At 41.6% G+C, this 13,825-nt stretch overlaps 2 protein-coding genes across 2 annotated transcripts; one reads left to right on the plus strand and one right to left on the minus strand.

Annotated features, from left to right (window-relative positions):
• Positions 1–350: 350 nt before the first annotated feature.
• Positions 351–8,931, plus strand: LOC124998312 (germ cell-specific gene 1-like protein). The gene is made up of 6 exons (XM_047572596.1): positions 351–1,059; positions 1,522–1,822; positions 4,289–4,336; positions 4,440–4,604; positions 5,356–5,467; positions 7,277–8,931. Exons 2-6 carry the CDS (start codon positions 1,528–1,530, stop codon positions 7,749–7,751), a joined length of 1,095 nt encoding a protein of 364 aa, XP_047428552.1. The 5' UTR covers positions 351–1,059; positions 1,522–1,527; the 3' UTR covers positions 7,752–8,931.
• On the minus strand, positions 8,304–12,067 carry LOC124998313 (epithelial membrane protein 2-like). The gene is made up of 5 exons (XM_047572597.1): positions 11,914–12,067; positions 10,546–10,633; positions 10,044–10,152; positions 9,621–9,761; positions 8,304–9,524 (listed from the first exon to the last, which is right to left on the minus strand). Exons 2-5 carry the CDS (start codon positions 10,621–10,623, stop codon positions 9,364–9,366), a joined length of 489 nt encoding a protein of 162 aa, XP_047428553.1. The 5' UTR covers positions 10,624–10,633; positions 11,914–12,067; the 3' UTR covers positions 8,304–9,363.
• Positions 12,068–13,825: the final 1,758 nt, after the last annotated feature.

The following is a 13,825-nucleotide window of genomic DNA, read 5'->3' on the forward strand; positions in this document are numbered from 1 at the left end:
TGTACAATTGTTAGCTTTAAGTAATGAAAACGAGGTGAATTTGTTAAACATTAGCTAGCTAAATGCTAATAGATAAATGGCTTAGATTTTAAGCTAAAGATACCAGAGTGGATAAATGTACCATTTTCAGCCACAAGTAATGGATTCATGTTTTGGAGAAAACAAATCTATATAACTTTAAATTGTTAGCTAAAACTAAATTAAATTCTATTAATCCATACGGCGTCAGTAACAAGTCAGATTATCCCAAGATCAAGATTATTTGTCCTGCAATGAGACAATTGGAGTTTGTAACAGCGCATGTAAGAGCAGAAAAATAAACAAGAGTAAAGAGAGGACTGTATAAAAGATAAATAATAGAATAAAATAAAATAAATACAAGTATTGGCCAAAAAGTTGCTTTAAAGAACCCAGAGACGTTTATAGCAGAACTAAAAAATGACTTAAGATGAACCAAACTAAAAAAATAATCAATGCACCACTACAATCAGAATTACATGAACTCTCTTTGAACATCGTGTGCTGTTAAAAGACATTTCAGTCGTACGTATGCGACAGAAAAAGCTTGAACCTTGAACTTTTTTTCCCAGAAGTGACACAATTTCCTCGTACTAAAACAACCTAAAGCCTCAGACGTTATTAAATACCTCACCCTCAAACCCCCCCAAAAATGTTCTGGAATACTACGAAATAATATCCATGTATTTATGATCACGATTTTATTTTATTCAAGGTCGTGTTGATTTTCGGATGACAGCTGCATGCTTTTCACAGGCGGGAAAAGAGGCGAGGATAAAACGGATCAAAATGAGTCCAGGAATCCAAATGAAAACAGATGGAACGGAGTTGTCTGTTTTAGATTTGTAAGTATGGATTAGAGGGGAGTGTGTGTCCGTGTGTGTGTGTGTTTGTGCGTGTTTTCTGATGTGCTCGCAACTTGGATCGGTCGCGGTGTTCGCGGAGGTCAAAATCCTCCCGTCAGTATCTCATGAAGAGCGAAGGGGAACTTCTCCGAAAGGGACTCGGGGCCACATCTTTTGACGACCAAGCTGGAAGCAGGTAAGTGTTGTTTCTATTCACCCCCCCCCCTTCATTCATTCATATTTAATTCACTCTTTGACATAAAGTGCTCCGTTGTATTAGTTTGAGCCTCTGTCTCCTGGAGGGGTTCCATGGCGACGGCGATTTTCACTTCTTCTTTCTTTCTTTTATCCTCTTTTGTTTAGTCGTCTGTCTTCCCTCCAATTACCGGCGGCGTGCGATTTTCCGTCACAGTCTTTTTATTCTTTAAATGTGATTAGTAATGTAAAACCGCAGACTCCCCCCCCTGCACTTTTCTCTTTCAAACCCCACACTAATCATTTCGGGGCAGAGCTGCTGCTTCTCCTTGGAAACTAATAACTGGAGATATTCTTAGACGCAGTTCAGACCATCATCCTGCACACACCTGTTCATATTTTGCATTTTTGACCGTTTTTCCACAATGCACCTCCTCTTTGTCTTGACCCCTGCCGTCCCAAGCCCACGATGGCGTTCCTGCAGCAGGTGCGTTCCCCCCGCCTCTCCTTTGTCCAGACGGTCATGTCTCTCCTCCTGAGCACCTCGGCCCTCATGTCCTCCTACTGGTGCGAGGGCAAGCAGAAGGTGCCCAAGCCGCTCTGCACGCCCACCAAGCAGAGCAACTGCATCCCCGTGCCCGGCTTGGCCAACTCCTCCAAGATCCAGTTCTTCTGGGAGACCGGGGACGACCGCTTCGTCTTCCCCGCCTTTCACACGGGCTTGTTCCTCACCTGCGAGGAGAACATCTACGCGGACGCTTGGGGTGAGACAATTCGTACCGAAAACCCAGACTCTTCGGTCGACGTTCGACGAAACAAACTGAAGGTCAAAGGATGAAGTTGCTCAGTTTCTAACGCGAGCTTAGACGTGCTCTAGTGACCCTGAAAAGGATTAAAGCAGGTAGAGAGAATTAATAAATGACAGGACAGTGGATTTGCACAAAGGGAAGTCATTGTGAGGGATTTCCTAGCCGTCATAAGTCCCAGTCAGGACGTATGACACTCCCAAGGTGAGATCACAACAGAAAACATCAGGTCGAACAAATAAAGAAAATCCAAGGTGGCGATATGAATTCAGGTCTCCGGGCGTGTTGATTTGAATCTGCATATACAGTATGTGTGATTGCGAGTGCGTTACCGCGGCACAAAGAGGATTATCATCAGCGTTTGTGTGTATGTGTCTGTGTATCATCCACTTGCAGAGATTTAGAGCTTGGCTCAATTATGGATTAGAACCCAGAGAGAGAAAGGTTAATGGGATTCACAAACATCGGCCGTGTTTTTAATCGTCTCATTTTGGAGCGGAAGTTCAGACAGACTGAGCCGACTGATCAAATAAGTAAATCAGTAGTTTGGAGTGTGTAAATGTCGGCTGTGATGAGATAAAACACCAATATAGACGTGGCTTTTATTAAAAAATAAGCCACCCTAAAGATTTCTGTGTTGATTAAGTATTTTTGGAGTGTCAGATATTGTTATACTTAACTATAACTTTGTTTTTGTTTGTTTTTTAAATATAATATACAAAAAAACTTAACTACGAATGCATTCAATCAGTATATTAATAGCAATAATATGAGTCCTTGAAGCTAAAATGCAGCTTACACTTAAAAGTACAACCACGACATGATATTGGAGTTCTTCTCAAACTAACTAGCTTATTAGCTCAGTTAGCTTAGCATTTAATCATTACAAAAATTCATATTTTCAGCTAAAAGTCAGTGATATGAGAAATCATTTGGTAGTAACCAGTAACAGATTAATGATAAAGTAGACAAAGGTAATGGTTAAAGTTTAAAATGGCTAAAATTGATGGATAAGTGGATGCTTTTAGCTAACAGAAATAGATACTGGTGGAATTAGCTTAAAGTAATCATTGAAATGGTGAATGTTTAAAGGTTGACTTGCCATGAAAGCAAAGTTTAACTTCTTAAAAACCTTTACCTACTTTAGAGTAGTATAATATACAAAGCTTAGCATTTAAAGCAAAATGGGAAAATTGGCAGCTAAACGGTGATACATAAGTAGTTGCTATTTTTTAGCTAAACATCGTGGAAATAACATTTAAAGTTTTATCTAAAGGTTAAAGTTAAAAAAGTGAGAACATTTTAAATAGTTGAACTAGTTATTTAATGTAATGGTTAAAGATTCAAATGGATATAATTAATGGATAAATGGTTGGGACATGCTAACAGTAACAGATAAAAGGTTGAATTAGCTAAAAGTAATGGCTAATTGTTGAAATGATTTGCCTTAAAGGTAGAAATATTTGCCCTGAAAGCAACAATTAACTTTTAAACTAACTAAATGTAACATAGAAATTGTGAATTTTCTGAATAATCTGAGAATGAATTCCAGATTTTTAATCTGAACAGACGGAGAGTGTTAGCAATGTGCTAGTAAACGCATCATTTGCATATCTAAAAAGACAGATATTTCTCCAAGGATAACTAAATATTTAAAATCGGAAAAAAATGTTGAGAAACCATTCATGAGGAGAACCGAAACTAAATGCTAATAACGATTTATATGTTATTTACATGCATTCCTGACAGCTACAGTGTTTATATGTGTCTTATTATTGCAGCTTCATGCGTGCTTGAGTGAGTGCATGACGGGATGCAAAGGTACTTAAAACGGCAGCGCTGAGAGCTCAGTCCTTGCAAATTAAATCTGGTAACACAAGCAGATGTGCGTTACTTGAATCGCGGTCATTTAGAGCCTTCATTCTGCGGTTCACCGATTATTTCAGCCGTCCTGTAAATAACTTAATCAAGCCCCAAAGAAGCTTATCCAACTACCGAGACAGGTTGCAGTTTTTTTCTTTTTCTTTTTCTTTTTTTTTAAAAGCAGCCAAACAAATCTTCTAATCTCCTGCGAGGCTGATTTAGGCCAAAATAACACTTCATGCAAACTGTTAATCTGGTCATACACACACATACTCTGGCTGTTGAGTTGAATAGAAGAAGAATAGAATTATTATCATTATATGGTGTATAATGAGATTGGAGAGCTTCTCCTTTTCAGTGCAGACAAAGTAGATACCAAATGGTCTAAGGGGGACTATTTACAAGAGAGTTAAAAAAGATTAATTAATAAAAATGTAAAAATATATGCATTGCACAGGTTGAAACAGAATCCACTGATTAATCATAGAGTTTATTTTAAATTGAACAGTATTGATGAGTGCTGCTGAAAAACTACATTCACCCTTGTCTTTTGACCCGTAGAGGAGAGATGTCGGGGCTTTTACACTTTGACTCCAGGTTCTGAAAAAGGTAAGCGTTCTCCTACATTTCTGTGAACGTTCATCACCTGGTTTTTTCAAGTTCACTGCTTCATGATTGACTTTATTCTTAGCATCTTCTCCTTCCTTCGCAGCAATGATGTGGCTGTATCTGACTCTGGAGCTGGTGTATATCGGGCTGCTGTTGATCAGCTGCATACTGCTGTTTGTGCAGCTGTGTATCAAGGCCTGGTTTCCCTCTACGCAGCGCTGGGGCCAGATGCTCAATGCCTTTGCAGCTGTCTTCACAGTTCTGGGAGGTATGGCTATTTTTGTTATGTTAAATGGGAATGCTATAAGTACATCTAAAGATACCTCTAAAGGTTCTTAGCCCCATAGAATTTTTTTTTTGCTGTAGAAATGTACTGAGAGCCTCCAAAGGTTCCTACCTAGTCCTGGCAGAAGGTTCCTCTGCAAAAGCAAAAGTGCTTAGTTCCAGAGGAACATTCCTGTAGTAGAAACGTTCTGAGAGCCTTCAAAGGTTCCTATTCCCCAGTGAAAGTTCCTTCACTGGATATATACTGGAACCCTCCAAAGGTTCTTAGTTCCAGAGGAAAGTTCCTGCAGTGGAAAGTCAATTACATCTTAAGATACCTAGTCTTGGCAGGAAATTCCTGTGATGGACACACACTGTGTCCCTCCAATAGTTCTTAGTTCCAGAGGAATGTTCCTGTAGTAGAAATGTTCTGAGAGCCTTCAATGGTTCCTATTCCCCAGTGAAAGTTCCTTCACTGGATATGTACTGAGAACCAGCAAAGAGAGGAAAGTTCCTGTAGCCCTCAAAGGTTCCTAGTTCCCTGAGAAAGTTCACACAATGGAAATATATTGAGGACTTAATGCACTAGGTAACTAGTCCCTGGAGAAAGTTGTACCTCCAAAGGTTCTTAGCCCCATTGGAAAGTTTTTTGCAGTAGAAACGTACTGAGAACCTCCAAAGGTTTTTCGTTCAAGTTCCTGCTGTGAAAATTCAGTAAGTACATATTTTGTTTTTTGCTACCTCTGTCTTCTCAGGTCTGCTGGGGATGGTAGGTCACATGATGTTCATGCAGGTGTTTCAGACGACGGTCTCAATGGGACCAGAAGACTTTAAACCTCACAGCTACGGCTATTCATGGGCGTTCTAGTAAGTTCAATAAACATCGATATTTAACATGTGAAGCAGGAAAATTGCAGCTACATCAAGTTGAACGATAAATGCTTACAGAGAACTTCTCACCCCTCTGACTCGGATCATCTCTCTGCCCCTTGTGTGAACTAATAGTTTTGTTGTATTTGCAAATATTACCATTTCCCACCGCGTCGTAGACAACGCAGAAGTGGCTTCAAGTGCATTTCCACCGATGGCCACTAGGGGCCCGCTCCAATAAATCTCTTGCTCCCATTCAAAACTGTCACCTTCTCTAATGTAAATCTCAGTCAAGAATGTAAGATTAAGGTACCCTCACCTCAAATAGAGGGATGTTTGGAGACTTGCTCCGCCTCAGTTCCTCCCTCTCGTCCATATATGACCTCGAAAAAAAAGAAGGCGACAACATGTCATGGAGGATTAAATGCATCACTAGTGATCTGTTGAATAGTCTTAACCTCCCCAATGACTGGGCCACTTTTCCTCATTTTTCAAGCAGCTATATGTTTCTGTAGTTAGGAAACACCCTTCAGGCATTACTGATGTGTTAGTTTACATACAGAGAAGGCAAGATAAACTCGTTTTTAATAAGTTACAGCCTTTTTTGTTTTATCCATTGTGTTGGGCCGTTTGCACCAGCTGTTCAAAGAAATGCACATCTGCAAGCGTTGAGGATGGTTTGAGACGAGTACTAAAGGCACTGAGGAAGCTCTCTTTGATGTTCCCATTGGAATGATGGAAGTCTGTCTTCTCATGTCTTCCTGCTGAGTCCTTGCGTGACTAACTTACATTATATTTATTTGCAATGATAACATGAGAATAAGCGGTTTGCCCGTTGCGCATCTGGATTAGACTAAACTTTTCCAGCGCCAGATTTATTCAACTCTTCATGTGGGATCACTTTGCGCTGTTGGCTGGGAGACTGGCGCTTTGTCGTGCCATTCCAACAAAACCCATTTATTTACATTTGATCATGTCCGTTTTGTGGTTCGGTCCAAGTCAAGTTCTCTGCAGGAACCGGAAACCCACATCTTTAAGATGGGTCTAAGGCAGGTAAACACAGTCATAAGGGTTGAACAATACTGAACATTGATTTGATTTGGGAAGCAATAAGGACATCTAAAGATACCTAGTCCCTGGAGAAAGTTCCTGTGGTGGAAACATGTTGTGTACCTCCAAAGGTTCTTAGCCCCATGGGATTTTTTTTTTTTGCAGTAGAAGTGTACCGAGGAAAGCTCCAGAGGAAAGTTCCTGCAATGGGAATGCAATAAGTACATCTAAAGATACCTAGTCCCGGCAGAGAGTTCCTGTGGTGGACGCACACTGTGTACCTCCAAAGTTCTTGGAAAGTTCCTGTAGTAGAAATGTTCTGAGAGCCCTCAAAGGTTCCTAGTTCCCTGAGAAAGTTCACACAATGAAAATATGTTGAGGACTCCACTGGTAACTAGTTCCTGTAGTGGAAACACGTCCTTAGCCCAATTAGAAAGTTTTTGTAGTAGAAATGTCCCGTTAACCTCCAAAGGTTCTTAGCTCCAGAGGAAAGTTCCTGCAGTGAAAATTCAATAAGTGCATCTAAAGGCAGAAAATTCCTGTTATGGGCACACATTGTGCACATCCAAACATTCTTTGTTCCAGAAGAAAAGTTCTGCAGCACAAACATAGTGAGAACTTCCAAAGGTACCTAGACCCTGGATAAAGTTCCTGTGACAGTAATTGTCTACATGTGCACATGGAAGCACCTTATGCAAAGTTTTGTCAGAAGAAAATCTCAAACAGGCCACATCTTTGTCTCTCTGTCTCCGTCAGCGTGGCCTGGCTCGCCTTCACTGTCTGCATGTCTGCCGGCGTCTCCACCCTGAACAACTACACCAAAAAGGTCCTGATGGTGGGTCCGAGGCGTCCCTCCGGTCTCAACCCCTGCAGCTTTAACTTTGCGGGGCTCCTGCCGCCGGCTCCTTACTACACGCCTCCCAACCCCGGGGCCAACCTGGCCTGTCCCCAGTCTCCCCCGCGGATCTCCCACCTGTCTCCCTACTACGAGCCCCCCTCGGCAGCCGCACCGCGCTCCGCTCCGAGGCTCACGCACTCCCACTCCCTTCCTCTCCCGCAGTCCGACCCCTTCCCGCCTCCCCCTTCCCAAGTCGCGCCTGGATCCCCGTTTCACCGGCATTCCCTGCCCTCTCAGTCTCCTTCGCCCACGCCGTGCGTCTCCGTCCGCATGACGCTGCCGAGTCATCATGAAAATCGTTACGGGCTGGAAGAAGACTACAGCCCACTATGAACTTTAAAGACCCCGGTTGATAATTAATTCTGTCCTGTCATGTGCTCTTCGTTTATAAAGTACCAGCAATAAAATGACTCCCTAATCACATTTGTTCCATTAATTGTAGCAGTTGTACAGTAGATCTAAAAGAAACCTAAAGAGGTATGTTTTTAGATCTAAACGTCATAAAGAAGCCACAATATGAAACTTCTATAGTAAATAAGTTGGATCATTTGACTATACACTGGTCAGGCATAACATTATGACCACTGAGAGGAGAAATTCATCGTTTTGCTGGGAAACTTTTGGACCTGGTATTCATTGATGTGGATGTTACTTAGACATGTACCTCCCACCACCACTCCATGACGATGAAAAACAAACTTGAAGAACAGCACAATGTGTTGACCTAGCCTCTGAATTCACTAGATCCCAAACTGAGCAAGTATCTTCGGGATGATCCACAGAAACTCCTGCCCTCAACACACAGGACCCAGCGTCCACCGTCCACTACTGTCTTACTCCTTCTCATGACAAGGGAAGATGAAACCAAAATAAAACTTAAGAAACTTGTTTAAAAATCAAGTTTTAATAGTGTACAAATCATTCCTGAAGACAAGTAATAATAGCAAAAATAAAATCACACGTACAGAGCACTGTGGGAAATGAGTCGTATTTACACAAGTCGGTCGTCTTCCTGTGACTTTGAACCGGTCTATGAAAAGTGAAGGAGCGATGTGTTACCAGGACATGGTTGGATTTATAGCTATAAAAGATATTATTTTCATGTAATGATCATCTTTCAGATTTAATTGTGTGTTTGCTGCATTTAGAAAACTAAAACAACTGAAATTTAAAACAAATGTCAGCATAAATGTAGTGTAATGAGCTTTAGGTAGACTTACAGTGTATGCATATGGTTTTCTTTGGTTATTTTTGGTCTTTCTAAATCACAAATACTTGTATTACATTATAGTTTTTATACTTTATATCATTGCATAGTCATTTTTAGATTACACAGAGATCCACAACATGTGTCTTTTATGTTCGCAAACAGACAGCGTTTTGGCATTTGGTCACGTTATAATTCACATAGTGAGATCTTCTTTAATGTCACGTTATATGAAGTGTGTCCACGACAGATATATGAACTAAAAATTAATAAACTAACAATAAAAATATTGCAAATTAACAAAAAAAAAAAACTCACCCCTTTTCATCTAACACATATATAAATGTACATAAAAATAAAAGACCACAGATTGTACTCAACCTTCTTTTTTCGAATATAGATAGATTTTAATTTATCTTATAAACATCAAGGCCTTTTTACGAAATTCGGTTAACGACAAAAATATATCTCGGGATGCCCTCAATGAATCCAGACAAATCTCTACAGCTGTGACTGATTGGCTGGCTGACTGACTAACTACAACCGCAGACACACTCAGTGAAACACTAGCAGGTATTTGAGGGGATGTCTATGGCTGAATATACACTTGCAGCTCAAATCTAACGCCCACAACAGACAAATATTAAAAACCAATCTCGAACAATATAAAAAAACTACAACAGATTTTAGCTGAAAGTGTAGATCCGGTCACGTATTTTGGGCTTTCTAGTGTCTTTCTCACGCCGTCTTCTTGCGTAGCACAAAATAAATGATGGAGGAGATGAACGTGAGGCCGAAGGCGATCCACGCCAGGATGAAACAGTGACCGTACCCACCGGTGCTCTCGTCCTTGTGGAAGATGTCTGTGTAGATGGAGGCTGCGATCATGATGCACAGGCCTAAAGAGAGGGACGGTTCACATCAGTTGGACACATCAAAAGAAAAGAGAAATCAAACGCAAGATTTAAAGAAGGGGAAAAAAAGTATATACTCACAGGCAAAGAACTGAAAGATGCCGGAAATGGTGAATCTTTGTCCCTTGGTGAGGGTGAAGAGCTGAGCCACAAACACAAAGACTCCAATGATGGAGAATATACAAGCTAGCACCGAGCTGGCCTGCACTGCCTGGAGGTAGTCTGCAGGGGGAGACAAAGAGAGAGCGACACAATGAAGGCACTGCCTCTTGTTGAAAGGCTGAATGTCAGTTCAGACAATGCAAATCTCATATAACGATTTCATTATGTTCTGTTTTAAGGTTTTAATGACCATAGATCATGTGTTTAGTTTCAGCTGGTTGGTTTCTGTCAGTACAAACTAAAATGCTTCAAAATAAGAGAAACATTTGAAGCATGTTTCTATTGGGAAATGTATTAGAAAATGAGTGTAACCCCATTGCGCAAGGTGAAGGTGGCCCTTACCTGTTGGGTAGTGTGAGCCCGTGGGAAGGTCGGTGTAGTTCCACACTCCGTTTGTCAGAATCCACCGGGCCCAGACGTCGGTGTGCATGTCTTCGGTGATCCACCAGGCCTGAAAGAGGATGCGAGATTTTATTGAAGCGCGTTGCGTACACAAGCCACGGCGTTGAGTAAACACAGGAGCAGGAGAGTGGGTCTTGCAAAGGAATGCCGCCGCGTTCCACAAATACGTATGCATCACCGTGGTATGCAGCAGTCAACAGAACCCATGTGCATGTGCAGCCTGATAGTGGTGGTGGTGGTGGTGGTGTCACCCAGAAATGTCAAACATGTGGCCTCGAGAAGAACAGCGGGAGGAATGAAGGCAGCGAGCGATGAAAGAGCCACCGTGAGCATCCGCTGACAACACGCTGCACTTACGAGGAAAAAGCCCCGAGGTTGCGAGGGAGTGTTCTACGTGTGCGTCAGCAGGTATCTGAACAACAAGTACAAACATCATACTTACATTGTCAATAGTAGCCACCAGGAGGAGGATGATGCACAGGATGTGGAGGACAAAGATGCCAGCGAGAAGAATCAGCATGATGACTGTCCTGGAGAGAGGAAGGGAGTGAAGATTGCTTTTAGAAACCAGCAGGTAAATACGTGTGGTCGACCAGTGCGGCCCGTGAGAGAGTCCAAACTCATGGCTCTGTTTCAGAAAGGAAGCAGTAAAAGTCAGCCCCAAGCGAGGCCAGAATCTGGCACGCACTCAGGGCGTGGCTTCTCGGCTTCTAATTACTTTGACTTAAAGCTACTGCTGCCAGTAAACACTCGTGCAGGATAACGTCTGCACCGGGAATCTGAGGGGAGACCTTAATGCAGAGACGTTGATGGATATTGGAGAATCGGTTTGTCCCTGGGCAAACAGATACGGTTGGTGAGGAGATGATTAAGGAGTGAAGTTCACAACAGAGGCGGATGAGTTTGGGCTTGTCTTGTGCTCGCAAAGGCAACTCCGCCACTCCCTAAAATAACTGTAGAGATTCTCGCTTCTCACTTCCCTAAGTTTGAATGACTACACACCGTCTCACGCAATGAAGACCTTTAATTCACTCTCAGACTTCTTTCTCTTTAAAGGCTGATATTAGCCAGATCACTATATCTATGGGGCTATTACGATGCAGTACTGAGGTTGCGCTGGGTGTGAACGGAGGAAGAGGCGCATCTGGAATGTGCTGCTTCTCCTCACGGTAAAGGAGTGGTCAAGGGTTGGGTGCTCTCACGGAGACGTTTCCCAAGCTTTTCAATGCACTCGGACACACGTGAGCGAACTGTACATTCGACGTGGGTTTCCCCGCCCTCTACCTGCTTCAGAGACTTTCAGCCCCAGCCCGAAAAAAAGAAAAAAGAAAAAAAAAAAAAGCTAAAGCACACCGTGTCTAGCTGTCTACCACCAAATGAATCAAAGTTTAAAAAGAAGGACGTCCGCGCGGGAAAAAACTAACTTTTGCCGTCAAATGTCTTCCATACCCTTTGCGGAAAAATCCTGTTTTTTGTTTTTTTTTTTAGGTCTGGGCATGGAAGCAGCATATTTTCCATTACACAAAATAGGATACATGTGGTTGGGGTTAGGTTTAGAAATGAATAAATTAAAAGCAAGCACAAACGTAGTCCTGAGTTACAGACTTTATAACTCTTGCTGGGACTTAGGGTTAGGGTTAGGGTTTTATATAATCTAGGAAAAGTAAAGCCTGGGAAGGTGAATCTTTTAGCATGAATCAAAATGTCTCCAAAGCAGGAGGATTTCTGCTAAAAAAAAAAAAAAAGTCTATAAAGAGTAGAAAAGTAAAAGATCTATGAAGCAGCACAAGTAGAAGAAGTTTTGACTTACTGTTGGATGTCCTGTTTGTCTCTTCGGGTCTAATTCCTCCTGCTCTCAAGGATACTAATTTCAGACTCCGTCTAAATGCGCAAACACAAGAAACTACCCATCCGCCTACTTTTACCCTGCCTTCTTTTTAAGTCCACACCCCAGACAAGCCTCCTACATAATCTCTGCCTCCCCCCTCCCCCTTGCTCCCGCCCTCCCTGTTTCTTCCTCTGCTGCGTTAGTCACATACAAAAGACTAAAACGGACAGATTTCTTCTTTGTGTTTGGTATCTTTGTCGCCCAGCTGATGGTTGTGATTTTTTTTTTTTCTCATTTCCCTACAGGGCGGTAGATGACTCACTAGAAAAAGTGAGGGGAGGGGGGGGACTCCTTTAACATTACAGACAATATTTCTACTCATGCTGCCATGACAACAGACTGCAACTAATCACAATGGTGCTGTTGGGCGTAGAAGCTGTGAAGTGTTTATTCCTGATCGCCACCTTCACTCCTTTTCCCGCTTTTGTTACAGAGGGGGGGAAAAAAAGATTCAGGATGAAGGAATGCTGTTGGTTTGCAATCGAGGGAAAAATAGGTGGGGTGGTGGTGGCGGTGGTGGTGGAGGTGGTGGAGGTAGGGGGGAACGAGTGCAAGTCATTGCTTAAGTGAGAAAGAGGGAGGGGATGTGGAAACTAAAATGTGTAGAGGGGTGGAGATATTTCACACTGCTTCAACTTCATTAAGCATTACTCACCTTCATTGTTTCAGGGTTAGTGGTGATTTGCTTGGAGCCAATGAGTCAAAGTTGTCCCCGTCTTCTGCATATCACATGAATTACTGTAAATTTATCAACTAATATATACCAAACATCAAAATGCATGATACTTTATTAACAGATATTAATATTTTCTTATGTATCGTTGTTCGTGGATGCTATAACAAGATTAAATTCCTGATATTAACAGTGCATATTCCACTTGCTGCATGCTGTGGAATATACATTCAGAAAAAAAAGAAAACATGCCACAGCCAAACCACACAAACGCATCTAGTTTTAACTACACTTGACCTGAGGTTATAGTTTTACAGTGCGGTTTGATTTTAAGATTGTTTTTTAAGGGGTTTTGGGCTGGGGCGGCTGTTGAGTTTGAGGAATAAAATAAAAAGTGCAGAACTTGCACCTTTGTTCGTGCCGAGCTACTGAAAGCGCCAAAGTTACATTTTTAATTTGGAAGCCAAATCACAGCCACTGAAAGAAGGTGGAGCGGGAGTTTACATGAAGTGTGGGGAGAAGTTGATCACTTAGCTCAGGAACAAATTAAGTAAGAGCTAAATATAGAACAAGGATTGCGCTTGAAATGCAAGCACTGAAAGCAACATCTAAACACCGACTAGAATCCGCGACTGGATGATACGAATACACACAATAAGTGAAAGTATTTGAGGTGTAAAAGCCCTGAAAATATGTACAAAGTTCAACTTTCAGCCAAAGAGTACGATCTAAAAGTAGTTGAACTGTAATTTAAAGAATAAAAAGTGTTATGGATTAGACAAAAGCCCTGGAGATAGTTGAAGTGTGTCCAGTTGAAATATAAGCTGCAAGCAATTCAAATATTTGTCTAAGAGCTAAAAGTAGTCAAACTGTCAAAATAAAGATGTCAAGATAAGTCTAAACAGATGAAAGCAGCTGAAGCGAGTAAAATGTTACAATAAAGATCAGCTATTGTGCATGTGATAAATGTGCTTATAAAGATCTAAAAGTAGTCGAACTGTCATTTAAAGAATAAAAAAAGGCATGTGGAAGCAATTCTGACAGTTGAAATCTAAGATCTAAAAGTAATCAAACTGTGAATTACAGAAAAAAAGTCACGCTAAATACAATAAGCAAAATCAGTTGCAGTGTCAGTTCACATCAAATCTCTGAAAGAAGCTG

The sequence above is a fragment of the Mugil cephalus genome, chromosome 20 (assembly GCF_022458985.1).
Source record: "Mugil cephalus isolate CIBA_MC_2020 chromosome 20, CIBA_Mcephalus_1.1, whole genome shotgun sequence".
NCBI lineage: Eukaryota > Metazoa > Chordata > Actinopteri > Mugiliformes > Mugilidae > Mugil > Mugil cephalus.

Coding starts and splice junctions, on each gene's coding strand:
- LOC124998312 (XM_047572596.1), top strand. CDS start 1,528: ATGGCGTTCCTGCAGCAGGTGCGTTCCCCCCGCCTCTCCTTTGTCCAG. Junction 1,823..4,288: donor CATCTACGCGGACGCTTGGG/GTGAGACAATTC, acceptor TTTGACCCGTAG/AGGAGAGATGTCGGGGCTTT. Junction 4,337..4,439: donor GACTCCAGGTTCTGAAAAAG/GTAAGCGTTCTC, acceptor CTTCCTTCGCAG/CAATGATGTGGCTGTATCTG.
- LOC124998313 (XM_047572597.1), bottom strand. CDS start 10,623: ATGCTGATTCTTCTCGCTGGCATCTTTGTCCTCCACATCCTGTGCATC. Junction 10,153..10,545: donor TGGTGGCTACTATTGACAAT/GTAAGTATGATG, acceptor ATCCTCTTTCAG/GCCTGGTGGATCACCGAAGA. Junction 9,525..9,620: donor CATCTTTCAGTTCTTTGCCT/GTGAGTATATAC, acceptor CCCTCTCTTTAG/GCCTGTGCATCATGATCGCA.